The following is a 25,277-nucleotide window of genomic DNA, read 5'->3' as shown; positions in this document are numbered from 1 at the left end:
GGCTTCTTCTACAATGTACCTTTCTACAATAGATGCTTCCGAACGGTATAGATTTTTGGTATACCCTTTTAAGATCTTCATGTATCGCTCAACCGGGTACATGTACCACAAATAAACAGAACCACAACATTTTATTTCTCTAATCAAATGAACAATTAAGTGAACCATTATGTCGAAGAAAACAGGAGGAAAATACATCTCCAACTAACACAATATAATAGCATCCTCATTTTCTAGCTCATCTAACTTGACAGGATCAAGGACTTTGCTACATATGACATTCAAGAATAAGCACAACCGAGTTATGGCAAGCCTGACTTTGTTAGGCAAAATGTCTCGTATGGCCACAGATAACAATTTTTGCATCAAGACGTGACAATTGTTAGACTTTAAGCCTACCAAATTAAGATCTTTTGAACTGCACAAGGCTCTTAATATTTGAAGAGTATCCTTGTGGGACTTTGACACGGTGCAGACACTAACAAAAACTAATCTTCTCCTTTCTGGACAAAGTATGACAAGCTGGAGGCAAGTATATTTTTTTACCATCAAACCTTGGATGTAATTACGCTCGTATACCCATCTTAGCTAGATCTTGACGATTATTCAAACCATCTTTCGCCTTGCATTGAATGTTAAGGAGCATCCCAATGACACTATCACATACATTTTTCTCCACATGCATAACATCAATACAATGTCTAACATCTAGATCAGACTAGTACGGAAGATCAAAATTTTTTTACCTTTTCTTCCATATGCAAGTCTTACATTTTTTCTTATTTTGGGTCTTTCCAAATATAGTATTAAGGTGTTGAACCTGCTGAAAGACCTGGTCACCAGTTAACAGTATGGACGCACTTTCATGCTCTTGACTTCAATTAAATGCTTTTTTCAATTGTCGGTAAGGGTGATGAGGTTTCAGAAACCGTCGATGCCTAGTGTATACTATTTTCTACCATGTTTCAATTGTATGTAGCTTGTGTCTTCTTCACAAATGGGGCATGCACGATGGCCCTTAACATTGTACCGCTCAAATTCCCATATGTTAGAAAGTCATTAATGGTACAAAAAAGCATTGCATGCAAATGAAAAGTCTCATTTCAAAACCCATCAAACACTAAAACCCCTTTGTCCCACAACTTTGTCAAGTCTTCAATCAAGGAACTGAGATAAACATTGAAGTCATTTCCTGGCGATCTTGGGCCCGATATCATCATAGACAACATCATGTATTTTCGCTTCATGCACAACCAAGGAGGCAAATTGTAAATTACTAGCAAAACTGGCCATGAAGTGTGTTGAGTGCTTAAACTGCCATATGGATTCATTCCATCAGTGGCAAGTCAAACCTAAGATTTCTTGCCTCTTTGCTGAAATTCGGATACAAATGATCAATTTTCTTCCACTAGGAGGAATCAGCTGGATGACAGAGCATTCCATTGCAATTTCTCCCATTTGCATGTCATGTAAGGTCTTTTGCATCGTCTCCATTAACAAACAATCGCCTAAACCTTGGAATTATCGGAAGATACCACAACACCTTTGTTAGGGGGCCCTTCTTTGAGTTTTCGTCACTACTACATTCGTCATCATCCTTCACTTTGTACCATGATACCCCACACCTAAGGCATTTGTGCATTTCTTCAAACTCATGTCGGTACAGTATGCAATCATTGGGGCAAGCATAAATCTTCTGATACTCCATACCCATCAAACACAATATCTTCTTGGCCTGATAGTAAGTTTTTGGCAACATGTTTTCGTTTGGAAGCATATCATGCACTACTTCAAGCAATGAACTAAAGCTTTTGTCACTCCACCCATATCTGGCCTTGACATTAACCAGACTTAACACCGCTGACAACAATGTCAAGGAATTGTTGCACCTCGGATACAAAGGCTTCTTTAAATCAATTTGCAACGTATCATACATAGGGGCATGTGCTTGTTGAAAAGACTCTTGTCCAAGATCACGAATCATATCCTCTAAGCGATCTCTCATTTCTACATCAAACGATTCAAATTGGGACTCACTCTACATGTCTGTCAATTCACCATGTCATATCCATATTGTATAATTCTTTTTAATCCCATCACACAACAAATGCTCCCGTATGTCGTCGAGTATTTGTCGTCTCCCATTCAAACAATTTATACAAGGATAAAAAAATTTGTCGTCCTCATCTGGTCGACTTCTTTCTAAAGCAAATTGCAAGAATTGTTCCACGCCTTTCTCATACGCAGGGCTCATACAACTTTCATTCATCCAACTTCGATCCATCTAAATAATAACTCCATGATACTCACAAAGTTATTCGATGCATGAAAATCCCACTTTTTCATTAAAGGTGTGACCTTATCCCATTTAGGAAGACATATTTTTATGGTAGATTCATATATCCAGGCTAAGTCTCTTTTGTTAAATTTGACGAAATTTTGGCAACATTTCACATTGATCTCCAAGTACACGACATGAAAACGGTGAGATTAATTCCCCGACAATCAAGTATGCACTCAACGAACAACTAGAAATACATTGTACCGAAATTTCATCAAATTCAACAAAATAATCTTAACCTTAATGCGTGAATCTATCATAAAAATATGACTCTTCCCAAACTGTCCAAACGGAAAATTCAAGATTCAATACAACGATTAATGCAAACTGTTCGCAAGAATCATTATATTCAATCTCAAACGGGAATCTAAGGTTCACTCATGATGAACAAAACTTGTATATAAAGCATTGGTCATTAATCATAGACAACAATGTAGAAAAGCATTGGTAACAAAAATTAGCATCAAAAGTTGATGAAAAACTTTCATACATGTGATGATGATCAATATAATGTCAAACAACGAATATCTTGATGACGATGCAAACAACAACACAAATAGTGCCTACAAATTAAATATTTGAATGGTAAGTCAGACATATGAGAAACTTGGATATATCAGCTTGGTCATGCTCATAGCTAAAAAAAGTAGTTAAATCATTCTCCAAAATACTAAAGCTTATGAAAGTGACTCCAAAATTTGAAAGTATAGCTATTATTGATTTATTGCCTTATTGCAATATAATTAGTTGCAAGAAGAGGATAAAAAGTAGATGCCATAAATAACAACCCACTACCACTTTTATTATTATCATTTTAGGCTAATTTGTATCTCTTAACAAAAATTAAGTGTGAATGTTTCATTAATTTTACAAATTATAAAGCAACAAATCAGCAAGCCAACACAATTGTTAAGCAAAGAACTCATTTTTTAAAAAGATATCAATTCAATTTTGACTATCGACGTAGTCCAACTAACATTTTTTTTATCTAAAACAAAATTAACAAAGCAACAAGCACCATGCATGGAATTGAAAAACAAGGCTCAACTTTCAAAAGTGTGGGTTCAGACTTGAGACCATAGACTCACTACTATGTGGGCCCCACACCATTCCCAAATAATGTGGCCTTCAACAAACGTTCTCCTATATAAATGAACTTATGAACCTTCACTCTCATTCTCAAACTCAAACTCAACAATCCTAATCTCAACTTTGAATAAAAAGGGTCACTTCCAAAACCTTTGTATACCAAACTTCAACAATGGTAAGAATCGTATCTTGAAGTATTGTGTTGGTTGCTTTGCAATATCCTTCCTTAGCTTTGACCAAGTTAGGGGTATAGAGTTTTTTCTTGTCTATGCTAGGTAACTGGGAACTAGAATTTTCAAGCTATGTATTTTGCATGTGTAGTCTATGCATGAAGTAACTTGGTTAATTATTAAAAAGAAAAAGGGAACAGCAGAAGAAAACAAGATCCTTTAATAAAATTGAAAGAATTAGTAGTTTACTTGAATCATATCAAGTTAAAAGAGAAGGCCATAACAAATGATAAGTATTATTCTTGTACTGGAGGATGAGGATGTGAATATTAATGTCTATTTTTAGTAGGGTGGAGCCTGCCATTTTGGAAGGGATACAGAGAAATTATGAACTCATTTGACCATAATATTAGTGTGACTTCTAACATTATACAACTGCTTGACAATAAAATTATTAATTATGTGTGCTCCCTCAGTAGCATTTCTTATGTGATGTTCTAAGACACAACTCAATCCTCGACAAACCAGATGGGATATAATATTTAACAATCTTAAAGTACTGAAATATCATATTGGTTAATCTTGAACATTGCATGTAAATTTATTTCATTGAAATTTGTAGGGGTGTAGTTTTTCCAACTAATCACATGGAGTTCCATGTATCTTTGATCCTTTTGGAAGGGATGGGATATGTGGTGATTGGCTATTAGGTTCTAATATAGAGGTAGTTGTCTTAAGAATTGCTCTAGCGAACCATGTATGCCACTTTCACTTTCACAAGTCAATTATTGTCATTTGTCTTGCACAGAATTTTTAAATATGCTAATGGGACATCTTCAGCCTAAGTAATTCACTTTTACTCTATTGTGAAGTGATTTAAAATCATTATTTTTTATTCAAAATTGGGTTGGACATTTTTTTGACATAGAAAGACTGGATTACTTTCCAAGAAGGGATGCCACTATATTAACTTCAATAGTATAAATTCATAAGTCAGAGTTTTTATTTCTAAGAATCCCTATAAGAATCACAGTTGAAGATGGCCTAAGTACCCAAGTTTAACACTTGTGACCACTCTAATATTCCCATCTACTAACAAACATGTCTTAGATTAGATTTTGCCTTCAAAGTTAAAATAACATGTCTTAGAACAAGTATCTAATAGGATATTTTAACGTTCTTATTGTGTTCAACACAGGGTTTGACAAAGTGATAAAGCAAGGCAAAAGCCAAACAGTGGCAGTAGTCAATAATCATAGAGAACAACAAATAAGTTCAAACATCAAAGCATCTAATGTCATTCAAAGACCTATTGACATAAAAATATCTATTAAAAAAAAACCTTGCAAAAGCTCACAAGAATAAGAAAAGAAGCAACCACGTGCCTTGCGTTGATGTCAGACTCCAACGAATGCTCAACCTCGTGGCAGTGACGAACCCCAACTCATGGAGCAGTTTAGCGGCGACAATGGTGAGGAGGAGACGACGGTGACAAGTTGCAAACGACGGTGATGAGCAAGGTCTTGTAGGTGAGGGATAAGAGAAAAGGTTTGCAAGACTGAGCGCGCGGGGGAAAAATGTTTTTGGGTTTAAATTTATGTATAACACAACATCGGTTTTTAACATTGGTTTTATAAAAAAACCGATGTTAAAGATCTCATGTTAACATCGATTTTTTCAAAACCGATGTTACTTAACTCAAGTTATTTACGAAAATGTTATCGTGCTTTTGTTAACATCGATTTTTTCAATAAACAATGTTAACCGTGTGATGTTAAATCTTTAAATTCTAATAATGCTACTTTTTAATTTTATGTTTTTATTTAATTTGTATTGTTTATTTTATATTAATGCATTATATTATTTTATTTTAAAAATGATTTTGATCACTAAATTATTTTCTGTTGTTAATAATAAAATAATTACTTTAAAGTCATGTGAAAAAAAACACAAAAGAAAAATACTCTTATAACTTTAAAGACGTGTTAAAAAAATTAAAGTTATAAAATTTTTAGGACTTCAATTAAAAAAATAATAATATAATTTATAACTTTCAATTCAAAATTTGTAAATTACCTTATAACTTAACCCCTTTAAGATATTAATTTAAATTTTACTTTCATTTAATAAATTTGAAAAAATAGAAAAACCTTTTGATCGTTTGCCCGAGAGACAAGAGAAGCAAGCATAGGCGAAAACGAAAGTGGGCACCGTCACCGTTCACGCGCCGTTTGGCGCCACAATATTTTATTGTAGAAAAAAAAAGGGAGAAGGCAAAACGCGGTTTCCTAGGCTAACGAGAAAACGACTGGCGCAGGCATAAAAGTTTGGGATTCCTGGACCCAACGCAACGCAACGCAACTTCTCGTGTTCGATGCTCCTCTATCCTTTATTCATTGAATATGTTCGAATTTTAGCACGTTCTCATTTATCTTGCACTGACAACACAACACATTACAAAATGGCTAACCACTGCATATTCTACGGAACGTGAGTTCATAACAATTTCATGTGTAATAGTACTAGTCTCATAATTTATTTACTTAAAAATAAATATATTGACAGCACAACAGCATTACGTTTTTTTTTTTATCGAATTTAAATTGACATGAATGTACACTTTTCTAAGCCGTTATTTGGACTTTGAGCAGTTTTACGAAAATCAAATCAATTATTCAGATGATCGAGACACTAGATCAATAAATAAGAGATAAATCAATGAGTTATTAATTAGTGTGGTTGATGTAATATATATTAAAATTTTTAAAAATATAATACAATATAATTAATATGATTAATTTATAGTCTATATAACAATATTATATAATTATTTATTTTATAAATTATTTTGTGAAATATTATCATTAAATTATTGAGAAAAATTTTATTATTTTTTATGATTAAATACAAAAGTTATCAAGTGATCATAAACAAAAATAATGAAAATATATAAAATACATAAATAACAAATCATATCAAGATTAAGATAATAATGATTAGTTATTATATATTTTTATCAAGATTAAAATAATATTATAGGAACATATTATATGCTAGTATTCAATAATTTAACATGTGTTTAGAAATTGTAAAAAAAAATGTAAAAAAAAGGATTGCAAATAAAAAAGATGATCGATCAGGTCAAACTGGATCAATCTAGTTTGGGTCATCAGTTTTGGCCATATTCGATCGGGTCAAATCAAGTTGATCTGGATCGATTACATTTTCGATCTAATGATTTAACTGAACCAGTAAGACCATCGGTTCCTAGTCTGATTGGTTGGGTTGATTTGATTTTTGTAACTATGACCTTGACACTTACTTTGATGGATGGGGAAATAATATGTATGAATTTTAGATCAAATTCCAACTGTTAGGAACATTATTGTTAATTATTGGAGTATACATGAGATTTTTTTGAAGTTAATAATTTACTCAACTATAAAGATTCAAGACAAAAAATATTAAAATTGATTCTCGTTAATATATAAATTTATTTATGTATTGTTATAATACCCCATAGTATTTAATTAAATTTTTCAACAAAGATTAATCATTAATAAAATTGATAAAATATTTTTATATTAATAACATGATAATGTGGTAATAATAATAAAAATACCCTATATATAATTTACATGATAAGTGTGTTTCATACTTTCATTGGCTAAACCTAACCCTAATCCCAATTAAAAGGAATGCTAACCTAGCTAGGATTTAAGTTTAACTCATAGATAGGCAAAAACACCCTTTGGTGGTCCTTTTCCAAACTATTTACCAAAATTGGGTTGTTTTCAAACTATTTACCAAGGGGGTCTGTTTTTATTTGCATTGCGCCAAAGACAGGAACACAATTCAACAGGGAGCTGACATGTGGCATTGAGCTGTTGTGCCAAAAGCTTTGCGCAATGGGTTGCTACAACTGTAGTGACACAACCACTTTTGGACAGGCTATGCCGGCGTGTGTTGCTACATCTGGCAGTGGCGCAACCACTTTTTAATTTTATTTTTTCTAGATCTTCACACTCGGTTTCATCAAAGAAAATTAAGACATCTCATAATTTAGAATTCAACCTAAAAATAAGTAAGATGTGGTAAAAAATGACTTACATAAAAGATAAAACTTAAATACTATCATATAATTATATTGTAACTTCAACACATTAATTACTTGTTGAAATTCTCTTGATTTTAAGTGAAATGAATAATATGCACACTAATATCATCTAACTACGTACAATAATAATTATGTGACTGGATCAGAATATTTTTTGTCACTATTTTCTTAATTATTCAATCAATATTTGTTTAAAAAACAATTCAAACCATTGAATTCTACTTTCTTGCTATTCGTGTAGAGGTTGTTCATGCTAAATAGCAGCACTCATATTGTTAATGTGGAATGAATATCCATTAGTTTAATCAATTAGTAATTTCCAATCTAGATTTCATTCTACAAAAGATACGTGTGGGACGCATAGAAGAAAAATAGAGATTCCAATTTCCAAAGTGCAAGAGAAGTTACGCGGGTTAGGTGGTGATTCTCTTTTTGATCCCACAAACTGCGTGAACAATTTTACAGTATAACAGTAATTGACATTTGAGGGACACATTATAATATTTATAACACTTAAATAACTTCTTTTTTTTTTAATAAACAGGGCTCACGCCCTAATAAGAACATTTTATCTTTTGAGGACAGAAATACTATATAGCAACGTCCATTAAATAAAATCGAGTGTAAAGATCTAGAAAAAATAAAATCAAGAGTGGTTGCGTCACTGCAGCTATAGCAACACACGTTGCCGAAAGCGTCAACACTACACACGTTGACATAGCCTGTCCAAAAGTGGTTGCATCACTGTAGCTGTAGCAACCTATTGCACAAAGCTTTTGACACAACAACTCAATGTCACATGTCAACTCCCTGTTGAATTATGCCCCTACCTTTGGCATAATGCAAATAAAAACATACCCCCTTGATAAATAATTTAAAAACAACCTCTTTTGATAAATAGTTTAAAAAAGGACCCCAAACTAATGCTTTTGCCCTCATAGATAACTCAGTTTCTTTGATAAAATTAAACTTGTGATGAACTCTGGTATCAAATTAAGGTCATGGATAGCATCTTTTCATTTTCTTTTTCCTGCTAAAGAAACCTCCAAAATGGGTATTTTGAATCCTTGGAATTTTTTTTTCCTTTTTATGAATGTATATATGTAAGATGAAATTGTATATTAAATCACGTGTAACTTGGTTTTGAATTTTAAAAATGTACTTTTAACTCTTGTATTGTATTTGGTGGAATAGATTTAGAAGAGAGAGAAATAGTTGGGAAATAAGGAAAAGGTGGGACTGGGACAAGATTCACAATATTCATAATTCATATTTTTTGACATATACTCATCTCCATCTTATAATGAACACTGTAAAATGTTAATAAAGTGATGTTTTCCACCTAATCCTTTGAAACAAGTAAGCCTCTGTCCCGGCAGCTATTAAAGATATTAATTATATTATATATGTATTAATTTTAAGGGCTCATTTTGGTGGTTAAGATACAATAGAGTAGTATAGGAAATAAGACCATAATATACAGGAATAGGATAAGCTTTAATCATATTTAATATTCGGTGTATACTATATAACAAACAAAATAACAATAAGATATCTTATACTACATAATCATTGTTTTATTAAAATTACATATAACTTTTCTAAAAATTAACTTTTAATTTAGTTTTTACAGATTATGAACTTATAAAAAATTATAACTATAACTAAATTGGACAAAAATATATTTTATTAATGATGTTAATAATCTTACAATTATGAAAAAAATATATAAGTTTTTTAAATTATAAATATTTTTCAATATTTATTTTTTTAAAAATTGAATAATAATCACATAATTTTTTAATATTTTAATTAAAAATATAATTTAATTTATGTGTCACAATCATTCTAAATATGCACATATATATAATATTCTGATTTAAAAGTTACAATATATATGTTTATAAACTAATATATTACTATATATTTTATTTATTATATATATTATATATAAATCCTATTTTTTTTATAATAATAGATCGAATATTATAATTATATATATAATGATATATACTTACTATATAATATATTACATATATATACACATTATTATATATAATTATTATAACATTTAATATATTACATAATATATATATATATATATATATATATATATATATATATATATATAGAGAGAGAGAGAGAGAGAGAGAGAGAGAGAGAGAGAGAGAGAGAGAGAGAGAGAGAGAGAGAGAGAGAGAGAGAGAGAGAGAGAGAGAGAGAGAGAGAGAGAGAGAGAGGGAGCTTATCATATCTTTTTATGCTAACCCCGCTCTCCTTTTATTTAGGATAAAAAGAATACACTAGACAAATAATATAGAATAAGAAATAAGACAACACTATTATAACTTGTAACGTCTTGTTCACCAAAAGAACTCAAAACCAAAATTAAATTTTATAAATTTAAAAGGATAATTATGAGATTCTTTAAGTTTTTAGTCCCTCAGATTTTTTAAATTATAACTTTTAATTCTTCAACTTTTTTTTTTAACTTTTAGTTCTTGAATAATTTTTCGTAAGTAATTTTATTCACTATAATTTTTTTTAGTGTCTTATTAATTTTTATTGTTGGAAATTAATTCCAAATATAAAATAAATAAAAAACTAAAAATAGACAGATTAATTCATTTTGAGTCTAAGAGATTGGTCAGTCAAAATTTAGGAATGGGTTAGGATCAAGTGTAACTTGGCCCAACTCGTCCTTAGCTCACCCCTCTATTTCCTTCAAATTTTTTATTTTTAATAATTTCCTAATTCTAAAAATATCCATTTTATGTTAAAAATCTAACAAAATATTTTACATAATTAACATTTTTAGTAAATTTTAATATTTTTAATGAATTGAAATACAAACTAGTGATGATAAAATGTTATAATTTCTCAATAAATTTGAAAAAGATAATTGATGTAAGATTTGTTTACGTCATTTGTTATTTCTGTATTTATATGTGAAAAAAATACTCCAATGAAATGTGCCTCGATTGGCAAGACATGCAGCCATGCAGGAATGCCTATGGATTTATGGGAGAGCCAAATATATTTTTTTTGTTTTAAAAAAATCACTCTCTAATTATTAAATGAAGACTTATACACATAATGCATATAAATATTAATTAAATATCATTAATTGTCTTAAAAAAATCCTTCGCCCATAATTTATGCACTAAACGCATTATAAATTAAAAGTGAAAAAAATTCAAACAATTTCCTTCGCCATAGTTTATGTGAAAAATGTTCTATTATTTTAAAAATTTTTAAATGTTAATTTATCAAAATCTATAGTTTCAAACTTATCTATTTTAGTCTTTATAATTAATAAGTGACTTTTTTAGTTTCTGTAGTTTACCTTTCAATTTCCAATAAGTCCATACCTTTAAAATTATTTAACACCATTAAATTATTATTGTTAAGATCTTGACTCTTCTCTGATATGTTGTGTTGAAGAGGAGGCGACACGTTATAACCAGAAACATGAATGTTGTGTTGCTTTTTGAATATTGCATCCCGCTTAAAACAGATCAAAATATGAAACCATTGCATAAACACTGAGAATTACGCGTATTGCACAAAACAGAAAAGGAACCTTGAGTCGCTTATTTTGTTCCTTCTTCTTATTATTATACAGCTCAACGGACTCCTCAATGACTCGGACTTCATCATTCGACTGCGCCACAGACGTCAAACTTCTAAACACATTGAATCCTTTGACTGTTTCTTTTGTGCGTTTACGAAAATGAAGCAAAAGTGAGATACATAACGTTGAATGCATGAGATAGCATAGTGTAGTAACAGAATGTAAATTACCGGAAGAGGTTCCCTTGTGCTTCCTCTTCTTCGTCGTTGATGGCCACGACTTTCTCTTCTTCCAGAGGTTCTATTGTTTTCTCGCCTTCGTCTTTGGCAGTGCTCAAAATCATCGCCGAATCAGTATCACTGTTTTTTTCTTTTCAAATTTAATGGAAAAATAACCGTTGTTAGCATGTGGCATAAGAGAGGATAGAAGAATAAGTAATTTGGACGAAGAGGAAAAGAGATTGGTACCCGGAACCTGGCAATATCAGCATTGAACTTCTTTCTATCGAAACGAATGCCGACGAACAAAAACGACAAGTCGCTTGCCATTGGGAATTGGGGGGAGACAAAACAATTAAGATTTAGAGGTTCATGTGATGAGTAAGAGTAACGACTTTGCAGACACTTGCACTCTTTGTTTGTTCGCTGCGGCCAGCCACTTCCTGCAAGACAACCAAACCCAAGACAAATGCAGAGAGAGTTTTGCGGTACAGTGCGAGAAGAGCAACAAAAACACATCGATCGTCAGTGCGATCTGAGAAGAGTAACGAAACCTAAAGTCCTAACAAACATATCAAAGAAGAGCAAGGTCCTGATAATATTAATTTAACGGTGTTAAATAATTTCAACGATAGAGACTTATGAGAAATTAAACCAACATTTTAAAAACGTTTATTTTTTAGGTATGAATAGGTAAATAATATAAATTTTAGTTCTCTAAAACAATATATAATTTTTTAAGTATAACTGAAAAATATAGTATACCACTTTTTAGTTACTGTAAATAGTAACAATCATAAAATTGAAGCACATAGAATTTTTTGTGATAAATGTCGGACAATAGCATAACAATATTCATTTAAATTTCTAAAAGAAGAGTGTTTATCAATTTGAAACTGAAAAGTTGACGTTGAAATCCCGTGTGGAAAGTGGGAGACAAGGAAAGTTCTAGGATGCACGCAGCATACACGCCTTCACGCTAACGCGAAATTAAAAAACACGTGGCAAGACGGAACGGCTTTTTTTTTTAGAACGCGAATTTTTTTGTTATTATACTACTATTTTTCTTTATTAAAAATTCAAAAATAGCTTTGTTTTGTTTATATAATAAAATCATGTCACATCGATAAATTATTAAGAATTTAATATCCAAAAAAGTTATGTATTTTTTGAATAATTTATTTATATTGCTTCGACTACTATATGTATTTAATATTATTCTTTAAAAAGCAATATATATATATATATATATATATATATATATATATATATATATATATAATTATTAGTTGGAGCATGTGCTTTGCGAGGGTGATGATTATAAAATACTATTTATGGAGTCACGGGCAAGGACTGAGTCAGTACCGGATTCTAAATGACAATGGAGTACTTTCTCTCTCCTCTTTTATTGATATTTAGGTACAATATATTATTTTTTTTACTTAAATGGAAGAAAAAACCCTTCAATGTTTAAATATAAATTGATGCACTTATACCTTTTTTTTTTTTTAAAAAAAAATATACAAATATACTAAGGTTTACTAGAAATTAAGCTTTTCTTTAACTCTCAATTTTTTTTTTGAGGTAACAACTAACAACAATATTTTTTTTTTATGAGGTCAACAACACTATCTTTATATATTCGTAAAAAAATGTTTCTGATAAAAGGTGTTTTCAATTTCAACGTTTTCTTAGTTTCGCATTATTTAATCCTTGATTATAACTATGTGCGTGTCCGTTTGTTTTCTCTCTACTCATCCACGTGATACTCATGACTTTATTATTTTCTCTTGGCTATTATGCGTGGCATTCATGACCACTCTAGATGCTCCTTTACGAAACACCCTTACCTCTTTCTCAACAATTACAACGCCATTTCACCCACTTTTATTCCTCGTTTGATTATTATTTCTAGTTTTAACTTTTAACATTTCTATCATGCATCTCCTCTCTTTATTTTGTCAGAAAATGAAATATTATAGTGCAAATTTTACACTTGCATAATTTATTTTTGTAGTTAACATTAAAAAATATTCTTAATTTATACAGTATTTATTTTTGAAAACATTTACATTTATTTAATGCAATAGACAAAAGTGATATTCATTTTAATAACTATTTTTTGTCTTCATTTTGTTTTGGACTATGTCATTCCTAATAAACACCAATCGCGTTTGCATGATTTAACAAAAAATAACAATAATCATATACAAATAAAAAATACAAAATTTGGGTTACTTGTTCATGATAATCATTCATTAACTTTTCTCCATTCTTTCAAAAATAGTGCTTCATTTTTGTGCTTGTGAATGCAAGTGTTAGGGATTTCATAGCAAAGAAAGTTGTTGATTGGAACAGCAAGGGTAATGAGAATGTAAAAAAAGAGTAAATTAAATGGAAGTAAGTAAAAATCAAAATCCTATTTTTTTTTTATTCTTCTTCATCTATTTTGTTATACTTTTTTTTAAAAAAAAAGTTGATTTGATTTTCAATTTGAAATCCCTTAATTTATTCTTAATTTTCAATTTCATATAAGCATTCATGCTAAATCTTCCTACTAAAACAAATTAAAATTGCAAAACCATTTTATTCTAGGCTTCTATGTATACTCTATACATGATAGTTGTTGTATACATTATCAAATAAGTTCATGATTGATTTGTTGTCTTTGATTCAGTGCTAATGATTAATTTGTTTCTTAGATCTATAACTTTCCATATAAAAATAATTAATTTTAGTGAAATAAAAATATGATAGCATAAATTCTTTATCTTAATTACTTTTTATGAAAAATTTATCTTAATTAATTACATTTGCCTTGCATCGTGTGCTTCTATATGCAACATAGGTGGTTTATGTATGTGTTGGGTGTGAAAAATCCTATAAAAACTCTATTTGGTAGAATATAAAAGTGTCATGACAAAATTATCATATTGATCAATATCTAAGAAAGAGTATAAGACATTCAATATATGGAAGAAAAACAGTCCATAAAATTTATGATATCCACAAGATTGTCATTCAAAAAAAATGTTATTTTACAAATTTCACCTCAAACAAGTGTTTCTCAATACATTCCTTAAATTGTCATATTCAAGATGTACCACCAATAAAGTATCATATAAACAAAATAAGTATCAAATATGCATGGGTAACTTTTATAAATTAAAACCTTTTCAATATATGTATAGTTTTAACATATATATTTATCTACATATAGTTTTAACATATATATTTATCTACATCAATTATTTTAGTGGTTCAACTTATTTTGATAATCTATAAGTATAATAAAAAAACAGGGCTAAATTGATATAAGTGCCATTGCATGAAATGACAACATTGTCAATACAATAAATGTTATTATAACAACGGAAGGAGTTATTTCACAAAGTTTATTTTTAGATGGTAAGAGAGATGAAAGCATCTTTTTTATATAATGTATGTATAGGAACACATGTTTATCTTTATTTTTTTTCAAATACCTAAATACGTTTTTTAAGGTAAATTGTCTTACATTTCCTCCCCTCAAATTTTGCATAATCATGATGCATTACTAAAATAGAAATACGAATACAGAGGCGCGAAGCGCATATCTTTCCGCTAGTAACTTATAGAACATTTGCATACTCTAAATTTAAGTGAAGAATCCAATTTAGAGACTATATTATGTAATCTTAATAATGAGAAAATTAACAATTTTTTTACTGAATTAACAATTATTAGTAATGGTTTGATTAACGACTAAAAATATGTTTATATTCCTATTAGAGTGCGTTAATCGTTAATGTATTTTGAAATGGATGATAATCTCGTACAAATACATCATGAAATTATTTATTATACTCATCCAATTTGGATGAGTATATTAGTACTTTGTAATTTGTATTTCATACCAATAATTAAAATATTGAGATTTATTACTACTAGTCTATAATATCATTTTAACAGAAGGTGAGATCTGAGATATGTGAGATTTTTTAATCATATACATGACTTTTTTATTTTAAAATAAAAATTTTCATAAATTTAATTTAAAATTTTAAAAAAGTACACACATTACATTTGATAATGACTCTTTTTATTATCATCACATCCACCATTATCCATCATTACTATTATTATGTAGTCACCATTGACACGAATACTGACACTATCAATAATATTATCTTTATTATCGTTATTGACACTTCTACCACCACCATCATTATCGGTAATACAATCACCAATACTATCATTTCCATTGTCAATAGCACCACTATTACCATTGCAAATTACTACTACCGAAACTATCATTATCATTATTCTTATCATCGTTGTCATCATCCTTACATAAAATTTTAAAATATCATCAAAATAATTTTAATAGGAAATAAAACTTTTAAATTAAGTTTCTTTTTAAACTAAAACTTAGAGATAAATTAAAGCTAAATTTTAAAAACTTAAAACTGATTATTATTTTAAAAAAAATAAACTCCCAACTAAAATTCACCGTAAATAGACCTTAATTTACTTAATATGAATACCATTGTTTTCAAAAGTGAAAACAAAACTAAGAAAGTAAGAAGAATAGGTTGGCATAAGCAAAGGGGGCAAACTTGGTAAGTCATAAAAGATTAAAGGTTATCTGCTTATGGACCCAGTCCACTGCATCGTTATCTAGAAATAAAATGTGAAGTGGGCCAATCTTGGGGCAAACTTTAGTCAAAAACTCCAAATTGAATTTAATTAGGTCAAATGGAAACAGACCCAATTGGTTGCCGCCAACTTTGGTTGGCATAGGCAATGGCAGCCACAAAGCAACCAAGTCAAGTGATGCAGTTTGCAATGAACATTACAATATGCATCACATGTGAATTATGATTTGGTGACGTTTGGCACATGCTAGATCAAGAGCTTGTGTAGTTTATTTATCTCTTAAGTATTTGTTGCGAAAACTAATCATAAGGCTCACTGGATTACTTCCTTCACTTGGAAGGCATCGAAGTAAACCCGAAACATATGCAATGAAGGCAGTTATATATTTTTTCAATGAATTACAGTGATTACTCTCGTGAAGTTTGATAAAATTATACAAGCATCTCTTACTTTTTAATTAATATTAAGAATTTTGGATCATACATATATATCACATAATTGAAAGAGTTAAGATCATTATATTATTAATTATAAAGTGGTCTAATCAATATAAAATTATGGCTAAGAACATATATGTTATGAAAGACTAACTGTGTAAATACCATTAGTGATATTATAATTTGATGAGGGGTCAAATTATAATTATTAAATTTGGGGGTAACAGATGATAATTATCAAGAGGTTATGGTTCTCATTTGTAGATAAGCGACGTTACAGTTTCAATTTTCTCTTCTCTTTATCCCCATCAGAAGAGAAAAATTCGGAGAAGAAAAATGACTCTCTAGAAAGATCATAAAATCAATCTTGATCCTAGTCAATCTTTCATCATTATGATTTTGTATTTAGTTTTTTATTATGATTTTGAGTATGAGAACACAATGAGGTTTTATTCATTTTTATGCAATAATTTTTCTCTACACAAATAAAAAACATGTGATTAAAATTGATGATTTTTTGTTAGAATCAAATTAGATTGATTGATTCAATCTCAACACAAAAACCTCCTTTATAGGAAGAGTCATGAGATAAGAGAAATGTAAGAAAATAAAGAAGAAGATTTTAAAGATAAGAGAATGTAAGAGAAATGAGAAAAAATATTTAAATTAAAGTAAAGAAAAAGAGGCATGAGACTTATATTATTTTTCAACATTTTCCTGTTGAATAGTAACTTTTTCCCCACAATCAAATCACCCCTTAGGGTTTGTTTGATACATACAAAAGAAAGTAAAGAAGGAGGGAAGGGGAAGAAAGAGAAGGGAAGAGAGGATGTTATCGTGATTTGGTTGAGCAGAACATCAAGGAAAATTTTGAAATAAACAATGGGATCCACGCGCGCAAAAATCCTCTCAAAACTGAGAGGAGACAAGCAAAAATTTGCACTGTTTACGTGCTTGACCATGTTGCCCTTTGAGGAAGTGGATTTAAATCCTCTTTTCCCTTAAAAGTGTATTCGTATCCAATAAGGATAAACCAGTTACTGCACATCAACATGTTTAATTTAAATATTTATTTTCTATTTTTTTTTCAACCAAATCACTTCTATTTTTATATTATTTCTCACTTATTTTTTTTCATCTATTCTCTTTCAGCTTTTCATTTCCCACAACCAAACGCGATCTATATATAAGAGAGTGTTAGTATAATATTTTTAAATATTAAGGAGGTATTAGTGTAACATTTAATGAAGTGTTAGTGTAATATGTTCAAACAAAAAAATTGAGTTAGTGTAGAAATAAAAAATTAGTATTATGTATAATTTGAAAAAAAAAAGAATAAGGTATACTAGTATAATTTATTGATATATTTTTGTGAGTCTCTTCAAGTATAAATTACATTTTGTTAGGTCTTTTTATCTGGTTTTATATATTCAGTTTTCATGATAGCTTCTTGAGTTCATTAGGAGTGGGATTAAAGACAGGCAAGTAAGGCCGAGTTAAGTTGTTAATTAAGAGATTTTTGTAATTTAGCAGTTTCAAAACACTTGTGGTGGAGAGACATAATCTTAACTCCTCAAACTAAAATTAATATCACAATTAAAGAATATGAAACAAATCTAGTAAGAAAATTATCATCTTAAACCCAATTATGCGATATAGCAACACTGTCTATTGCATTAGACAAGTAACAAACTAATGAAACGCCTGATTTATTCTCTTTGTCACTCCTTCAAACTAAGAAGGGTAACATGTTGAGGATTTTTTTTAATACAAAAGAGAATATATTAAGCAGGGTGGGCCCTTTTTTAAAACAAAAGTTGATTAAGGATACGTTTATTTCAGTTTTTCTAAAGATGCATTTTATAGCATATATTTTTTAGATTTTTTTAAAACTAATCTTTTACACTTAAGAAAAAATATTAAAATTGTTTTTTTTTCTCTTCTAATCATTATAAAATTTTTAAAAATGTTTTTTTTAATTGAAAAGACACAAATAAAAGTTTTATTGATGGAAAAAAATGATTTAGAAGAAAAAAATACATTAAAAATGACCAATCAATTTTTTCAATGAAGATTAATTAATTGACAGTAAATATTTTATACTAATAAAAAAAAACCAACCTTACAAAATTAGCAAGAGCTGGCCATAGCCCATAGCATTACAAGTCCATCTATATAGAACCACTATCAAAACTTACTAATCAAGACGTATATCAAGATCTATGCCATAGTTACTTTAATGCTAGTAGTATAAATATTATAAGCATCCCTTCCGTTGAACCCGATCTCCTAAGCAGAGTTTATAACTTTTAAAGGCTAACGATGTTTAAAATCGAACAAATTTTCTCAATATAAAAATAAAAAATAAATTTAAAAAATCGAATCCTATTTATAAATTGTCCTACAAGCAAGAGACTATCGATTCCTCTTTATGTGTGTTCAAATCTCCTTATGTTTGTGGGCTTATTTTCTTATCATAAAGTTTCCCTCTTGTTTCTTACTAGGGGATTGCTAGGGGCACCCAGCAGAATTGCTGGTGCACCCAGCAAATTTTCAAAATCTCAAAAATGTCCCTGAGCGTTTTTGTTCCATAAAAAGAACGTTCTTCCATTGACACCCGCGGAAGAAGTTCTTCCGCAAGATTCTACGGAAGAACGTTCTTCCGTGAATTAATTAGTTAAATTATTTTGTTAATTTAAAGATTATTTTGTATTAGTTAAATGATTTTTTCCTCTCAGAAGTCGACCACTGACCGATTCTTCTACGCACCACATGATATGCGTCAGTCACATTTTCCTCAATTTTTTTACAGTAAAATTAATTTTGGACTCCTCGTTCTTCACAGTTACACACACTCCATTCACACACTTCTTCCTCTCCATTTCTGTAACTCTGAGCATGCAATTGGTGTTGGTCTCATTGCATTCTCTGTGGAAATGACGAACAAGGCTAAAGGAAAAAGGCAAGGAGGTCGCCGGAAAAGGTTCTGCTGGCAAGCGCAAGGGCGCCTTCGACGATGACAAGACCGGCGGCGGCCACAAGAGAAACAAGCGAGGTGTCCTTCACTTTTTTCTGACGACGAATTAAATGCCGCGCCAAGAAGAATGGACATGCCAGATAAGAGCCAGAGTAGCAGCCCACGTGTCGTCCCTAAAGAGGAAATGTTGGCCCAAAACTAACTTTTTTGAGTTTTGGGCCTTCCGTTGCAGGCCCTGTTCGAATGAACTGGTCTCTCATGTTATTTTTTTTGGATTCTTTGACGTGCAAACATGAGACAGGCCACCTTTGGAGAGTCTCACGCCTTTCCCAGATAATTTAAAAAAAACCCCGAACAGGGGTACTTAGGCAAGTTTACATGGCTCGAAACCAACTTTTTTGAGTTTTGGGCCTTCCGTTGCAGGCCCTGTTCGAATGAACTGGTCTCTCTTGTTATTTTTTTTGGATTCTTTGACGTGCAAACATGAGACAGGCCACCTTTGGAGAGTCTCACGCCTTTCCCAGATAATTTTAAAAAAAACCCCGAACAGGGGTACTTAGGCAAGTTTACATGGCCTGAAACCAACTTTTTTGAGTTTTGGGCCTTCCGTTGTAGGCCCGGTTCGAATGAAACGGTCTCTCTTGTAAATTTTTTTGGATTCGTTGACGTGCAAACATGAGATAGGCCGCCTTTGGAGAGTCTCACGCAACCCCCAGATAATTTTAAAAAAACCCCGAACAGGGGTACTTAGGCAAGTTTACATGGTCCAAAACCAACTTTTTTGAGTTCTGGTCCTTCCGTTCTGTGAACTGGGTTTCACGTTACACAATAGTTACTGACGTGACACGACAATGACTGACGTGACATGACAGTGAACGACGTGACACGAGGTTGCTTTAGTTTTACGCTTTAAAATGTAAAATAGTCACGGGTCTGGTAAAAGTGAAGCCACGCGCCTGCCTGGGCCATCTATATAAATGACAGATGGGCATGTCCATGATACTCAACACCAACTGATATTCAGAGTTTGTCAAATTAATTTTCGATAAACAATGGTATTCTTAGGAGAGACTTCGTCTCAGACGATCGTGAACTCGAGGTTGGAATTCATTTTTCCAAATGGAACCGTCATTCACAACGAGTGTGGGGTTTATTTTCAAAGTTCTAGTCCAGTGCCCATGCGAGTACCAAACCTATGCGATTTTTCAACTCTCAAAAGCAGAATACACAACACCCTTCAGCTAAACAACAATCAAGTTGTGGATGAAATTCATTACCGACGACCAGTGGAAGATACAGGTAACAACATTCACTTTGAAAGTATGCAATTGAAAAATGACATGGATGTGAACACCATGTTAATGTGTAATGATCAATTTTCATTTGTTGGACCGATTCAGTTGTTATGTACCGTTGGTAGAACACCAGATGCAATTTTAAACTTACTTGAACGCCCCAACATCCCTACGCATGATGCGGTTCTGTATTACAACGGAAGGTGGAACATGCCACACCAAAACAATTTTGTGGGTTACGCGTTCACCGGAATAAATCCGAAAAAATTTGATATTCCAAAAGGATGTAGCATAGATCAACTGAAGGATTTGATCAAGAAAGTAGCAGCTAAAGGGAATCTTCCTCATGGGATTCACGAATCCCAAGTTGTAAGGCGTTTGTTTTATCAACAACCTAGTCATTTGGAGTATTCTGAGAAAGTTTTAGAATTTGAAATTATTGAGCTGAAATATGACGATGACGTGCTAAAGGTGCTGGTAGAGTCCAATTACTGGAAACAATTTGTGCCAATAGAAATTTTGGCTCTCTTTAGTAAAGTGGTTATGGAAAATGAGGACGATGTGGTTACGTCCTTGCATGATTGAATGCTAGTTAAATGTTAGGCTGTTTCGTGCAAATTAAATTTGTGTCCATGATGTTCTACTCGATGTAATATGTGTTAGTGTGTCAATTTGCTATGTTTGTGACCCGTTTGTAATGTGTAGTATGTATCAAAAAGGTTTATAAGGAGTTACAAAGAGAAAAAAGGTGCAAACAGTACTTTTATCCACTGCATTACAAGCAATTGAAAAGGAATAACAGAACCAAAATCAACTTTTTTGCCTCTCGCACTATATATACTTATATTATATAATTGCCAAATAATTCTAAATTAAATAATTGTTGTTTAAATTATATAATAATTTTTAGTATAAATTAAAATTTCTAACTTATTTTGTCCAATCAATTACATTTAATTAAAATATCTAAATTATTTTTTTCAATCAATTAAAATTTGTAACTTATTTTTTAAATTTTCTAACTTATTTTTTTAAAATGTCTAACTTATTTTTTTAAATTTCTAACTTATTTTTTAAAATTTGTAACTTATTTTTTAAAATTTCTAACTTATTTTTTAAAATTTGTAACTTATTTTTTAAAATTTCTAACTTATTTTTTAAAATGTCTAACTTATTTTTTGAAATTTCTAACTTATTTTTAAAAATTTGTAACTTATTTTTTAAAATTTGTAACTTATTTTTTAACCATTTATTTAAATTTGAAAGCATATATTTATCACATACATAAACAAATACTAAAATTAACAATTTAAGTAAAAAGATAATTTAAATACATAAACAAATAGATACATTATCTAAGTCAATGTGTTTTAACAAATACAAAAAGAAATACTAAAATTTAAATACATAAACAAATATAATAAAAAAGATAAATCCAAATCTATGCGGCGTCTCTGTCGCGGCCTAAGACTGTCATCTGGGTCATCACCTCTAGCTATCCTCAGACAAAGATCCATGATATCATATAAGTCAGTCCCTTCAGTGACCATCCTGAGATTGATGACCTGCTCCAAATGCTCAACAATCCTTACACATCCTGTGCAATCAACCTGTCTCAGTGAAAATAACAAGTCAGTATTAATTTATAAAAAATAATTAAATTAACAAAAACTACACAAGTTATGCTTACCACAGAATGCTTAGGGAGATCCGACACGACTAGAACCTCGGGGATAGGTGGCTCGACGAAGTCATCATCATGAGGGGGAGGGGGAGGCGCAGGTCTCGGCTCAGCAATCTCCTCCGTCGGCGTCACAAAAGGGTACAAAATCTGAAAAAACCACTCCATGTAGTCTGGGGCCACCTGCCCAGGAACTACATAGAGCTCCCCTGTAGGCACCAGATGATCTGAAAAGTGTACCCACCGGTCGTCTATATCAGTACCTGTCAATGAATCACGAACCGGCGGTGGAGGAATGGTCTGAATGTACCCAAACTGCCGAACCACCCTCTCTAGTCGAATGTAGACGATGATCTGACCCCATCTAACTTGCCCCGTGTACGAGGAGCTCATAGCCCCGAACTCCCCGATGCTCAGCATACGGCATCCAACATACGTTGGTCACTGTCAGGGCATCAATACGTGCTCGGTACGGGGCTCCCTTAATCCCTGTCATCTGGGCCTTACCCGTAAGCCACCTACAGGCACGTGGGCTAGCCTCAGCATAAGTATCAATGACACATCGATGGACCGACAGAAAGTGCTCGTAAATCCAGCACTACAAACACAAAGTCAACATTAACAAACAAACATGGATTGAATTTTACTTTAATTTAAATTACAAGCAGCGATACTCACCTGAAGTAGTGAAATGTAACCGGCCATCTGCTGTGTAGGGGCCTGCGATGCCTCGTTAAGATGATCTTACAAGTGGACCAAAGCGGCCGCTCCCCAAGAGAATGCCCCTACCTGGCCCAGGTCCCTAAAAGCTTGCAGGTGCACAACATGGACATGGGTTGCACTCTTGTTAGCGAAAAGAGTGCAATCAACCAAATGAAGGAGGTACGTCCGAGCTGTAGCAACCCACTACCTGGCCTGGCACCTACTCTGGTACATGTCCCGAAGCCAGGACAACCGAACATGAGGCCCACCTGCCTGACGTGTCTCAGCTATAGCCTCGTCTGGGTTGACCTTAAGTAGCTCCGTCAACAGGGCCACTACGTCAGATGTAACCAACGACTCGAATGAATGCAGCGCGCTAGTAATTGGAATGTGCAGGAGTGACGAAACGTCGTCTAGAGTGATCATCAGCTCTCCTACTGGGAGGTGGAAGCTACTCGTCTCCCTATGCCACCTCTCAACAAAGGCGAATATAAGTCCAGGATCAGTGGTGATTACAGAACACCTGATCAGTGGATCCAATCCGGTGGCCGCAATCATACCTTCGATCTCAGCAGCCGGTCTCCCAAATTTATCTACTTTCCTACCATGGGAGACCAACTTGAGATCGGGTAGTTCCTAAATTGAATAACAGTTTATAAATTTGTGTATTTCAAAATAAAAGGAACTATGAGACATTTTTATCTAATTACTGGAATAAAAAAAGTACGTACCTGTCCACTCCATATGCTGTGTGCCACATGATCAGCAAATCCTATCAAAACAAATGGGTAGCGTGGCCCACCGGGGAACCCCTCATGATCAGCAGGTGCCCCTAAGCTCCCATCACTAGCCACTCGATCTGTCTCAACACCATCGGCGACGCCTGTCATCTCTGGCCAACCATCAGACACATGAGGTACATCCCCAGGCAATTGAGGAACATCCTCGACTCTCTGGGTAACGTCCTCAGGCACAGGAACCCGTTGCCTACGTGCTGAGGTAGTGGGCCTACGACGCCGGGAACATCAGCCTCAGGCACATCCTCACTAATGTCTCTGCCTCTACCTGTGCCTAACGCACGACCTAGACCTCGTGTTCTAACCATGATCTGAAATCTTGAAGAACATTTACTTTTATTCGTCAAATTAAATATTCAAATAATTGGTAACAAAGCTTTGGAATCCTAACTAATCCACATAATTTATCCAAATCCACAAATTATATATTTAGTTCAACACAATTTATCCAAATAATTGACATACAAATGCATATATAAATCACACCAAATATAATTTCAATTTACATATAATTCAATTTTTAATAGCAACTAAATAACACAAAGTAGATAATAAATTTTTTTAAAAAAATTGCAAAATTCAATAAAAAAACATACTCGTGGAAGAAGGTTCTTCCACGGATGGCAGCGGAAGAAGGTTCTTCCGCGGGAAGGAAATGGACCGATGCAACAGGCGCGGAAGAACGTTCTTCCGACTTGTCCATTTCCTTCCAGCGGAGGAACCTTCTTCCGCGCGAAGACGACGACTCATTTTACACGCACGGAAGAAGGTTCTTTCACCGCGAACCTTCTTCTTCTCCGATCGTCTTCTCCTCTCCCTCGCGCAGAAACAACTCCTCTACCCTAAGCTCCTCTACCCTAATCAGTACACTACCATTACAAAGGAAAAGAGCTTAGGACACTAACCTAGATGGAAGAAGAAGACGAAGCTCGAAGCTGGTGGAAGAAAGGAGACAGCACGGGCGCGCAAAAGAAATGGAACGAATGCACAGTACCATTCAAAATTTTCTTTTATATAATTTTTATTAAGGGGCATTTTGGTCACTTCATGTAATTGCTGGGTGCACTAGCAATTTTGCTGGGTGCACCTAGCAACAACCTTCTTACTATATCATCTTCACCCCAGCCCAAAAACTGTTTTAAAAAGATTATTTCTACTGAACAAGGAAATATTGTCATTAACATTAAACCAATTTGTTCAAACTATTCTTTTTTAAATAAACATTTTTTAAAACACTTTTT

The 25,277-nt window shown here is 32.2% G+C and overlaps 2 protein-coding genes across 2 annotated transcripts; both read right to left on the bottom strand.

The window, feature by feature from the left end:
• Positions 1 to 21,567: 21,567 nt before the first annotated feature.
• On the bottom strand, positions 21,568 to 23,242 carry LOC114385909. The gene is made up of 5 exons (XM_028345944.1): positions 23,216 to 23,242; positions 22,974 to 23,135; positions 22,547 to 22,891; positions 22,346 to 22,466; positions 21,568 to 21,626 (listed from the first exon to the last, which is right to left on the bottom strand). The coding sequence occupies exons 1-5, from the start codon at positions 23,240 to 23,242 to the stop codon at positions 21,568 to 21,570; spliced, it is 714 nt and encodes a 237-aa protein (XP_028201745.1).
• A 201-nt stretch (positions 23,243 to 23,443) lies between these two features.
• On the bottom strand, positions 23,444 to 24,739 carry LOC114385908 (protein MAIN-LIKE 2-like). The gene is made up of 3 exons (XM_028345943.1): positions 24,633 to 24,739; positions 23,971 to 24,247; positions 23,444 to 23,875 (listed from the first exon to the last, which is right to left on the bottom strand). The coding sequence occupies exons 1-3, from the start codon at positions 24,737 to 24,739 to the stop codon at positions 23,444 to 23,446; spliced, it is 816 nt and encodes a 271-aa protein (XP_028201744.1).
• Between the last annotated feature and the right edge of the window lie 538 nt (positions 24,740 to 25,277).

Source organism: Glycine soja, chromosome 15 (genome assembly GCF_004193775.1).
Source record: "Glycine soja cultivar W05 chromosome 15, ASM419377v2, whole genome shotgun sequence".
In the NCBI taxonomy this organism is placed as follows: Eukaryota; Viridiplantae; Streptophyta; class Magnoliopsida; order Fabales; family Fabaceae; genus Glycine; species Glycine soja.
The sequence above is the reverse complement of the archived record's forward strand: the minus strand, read 5'-3'. Positions and strand labels throughout refer to the sequence as shown.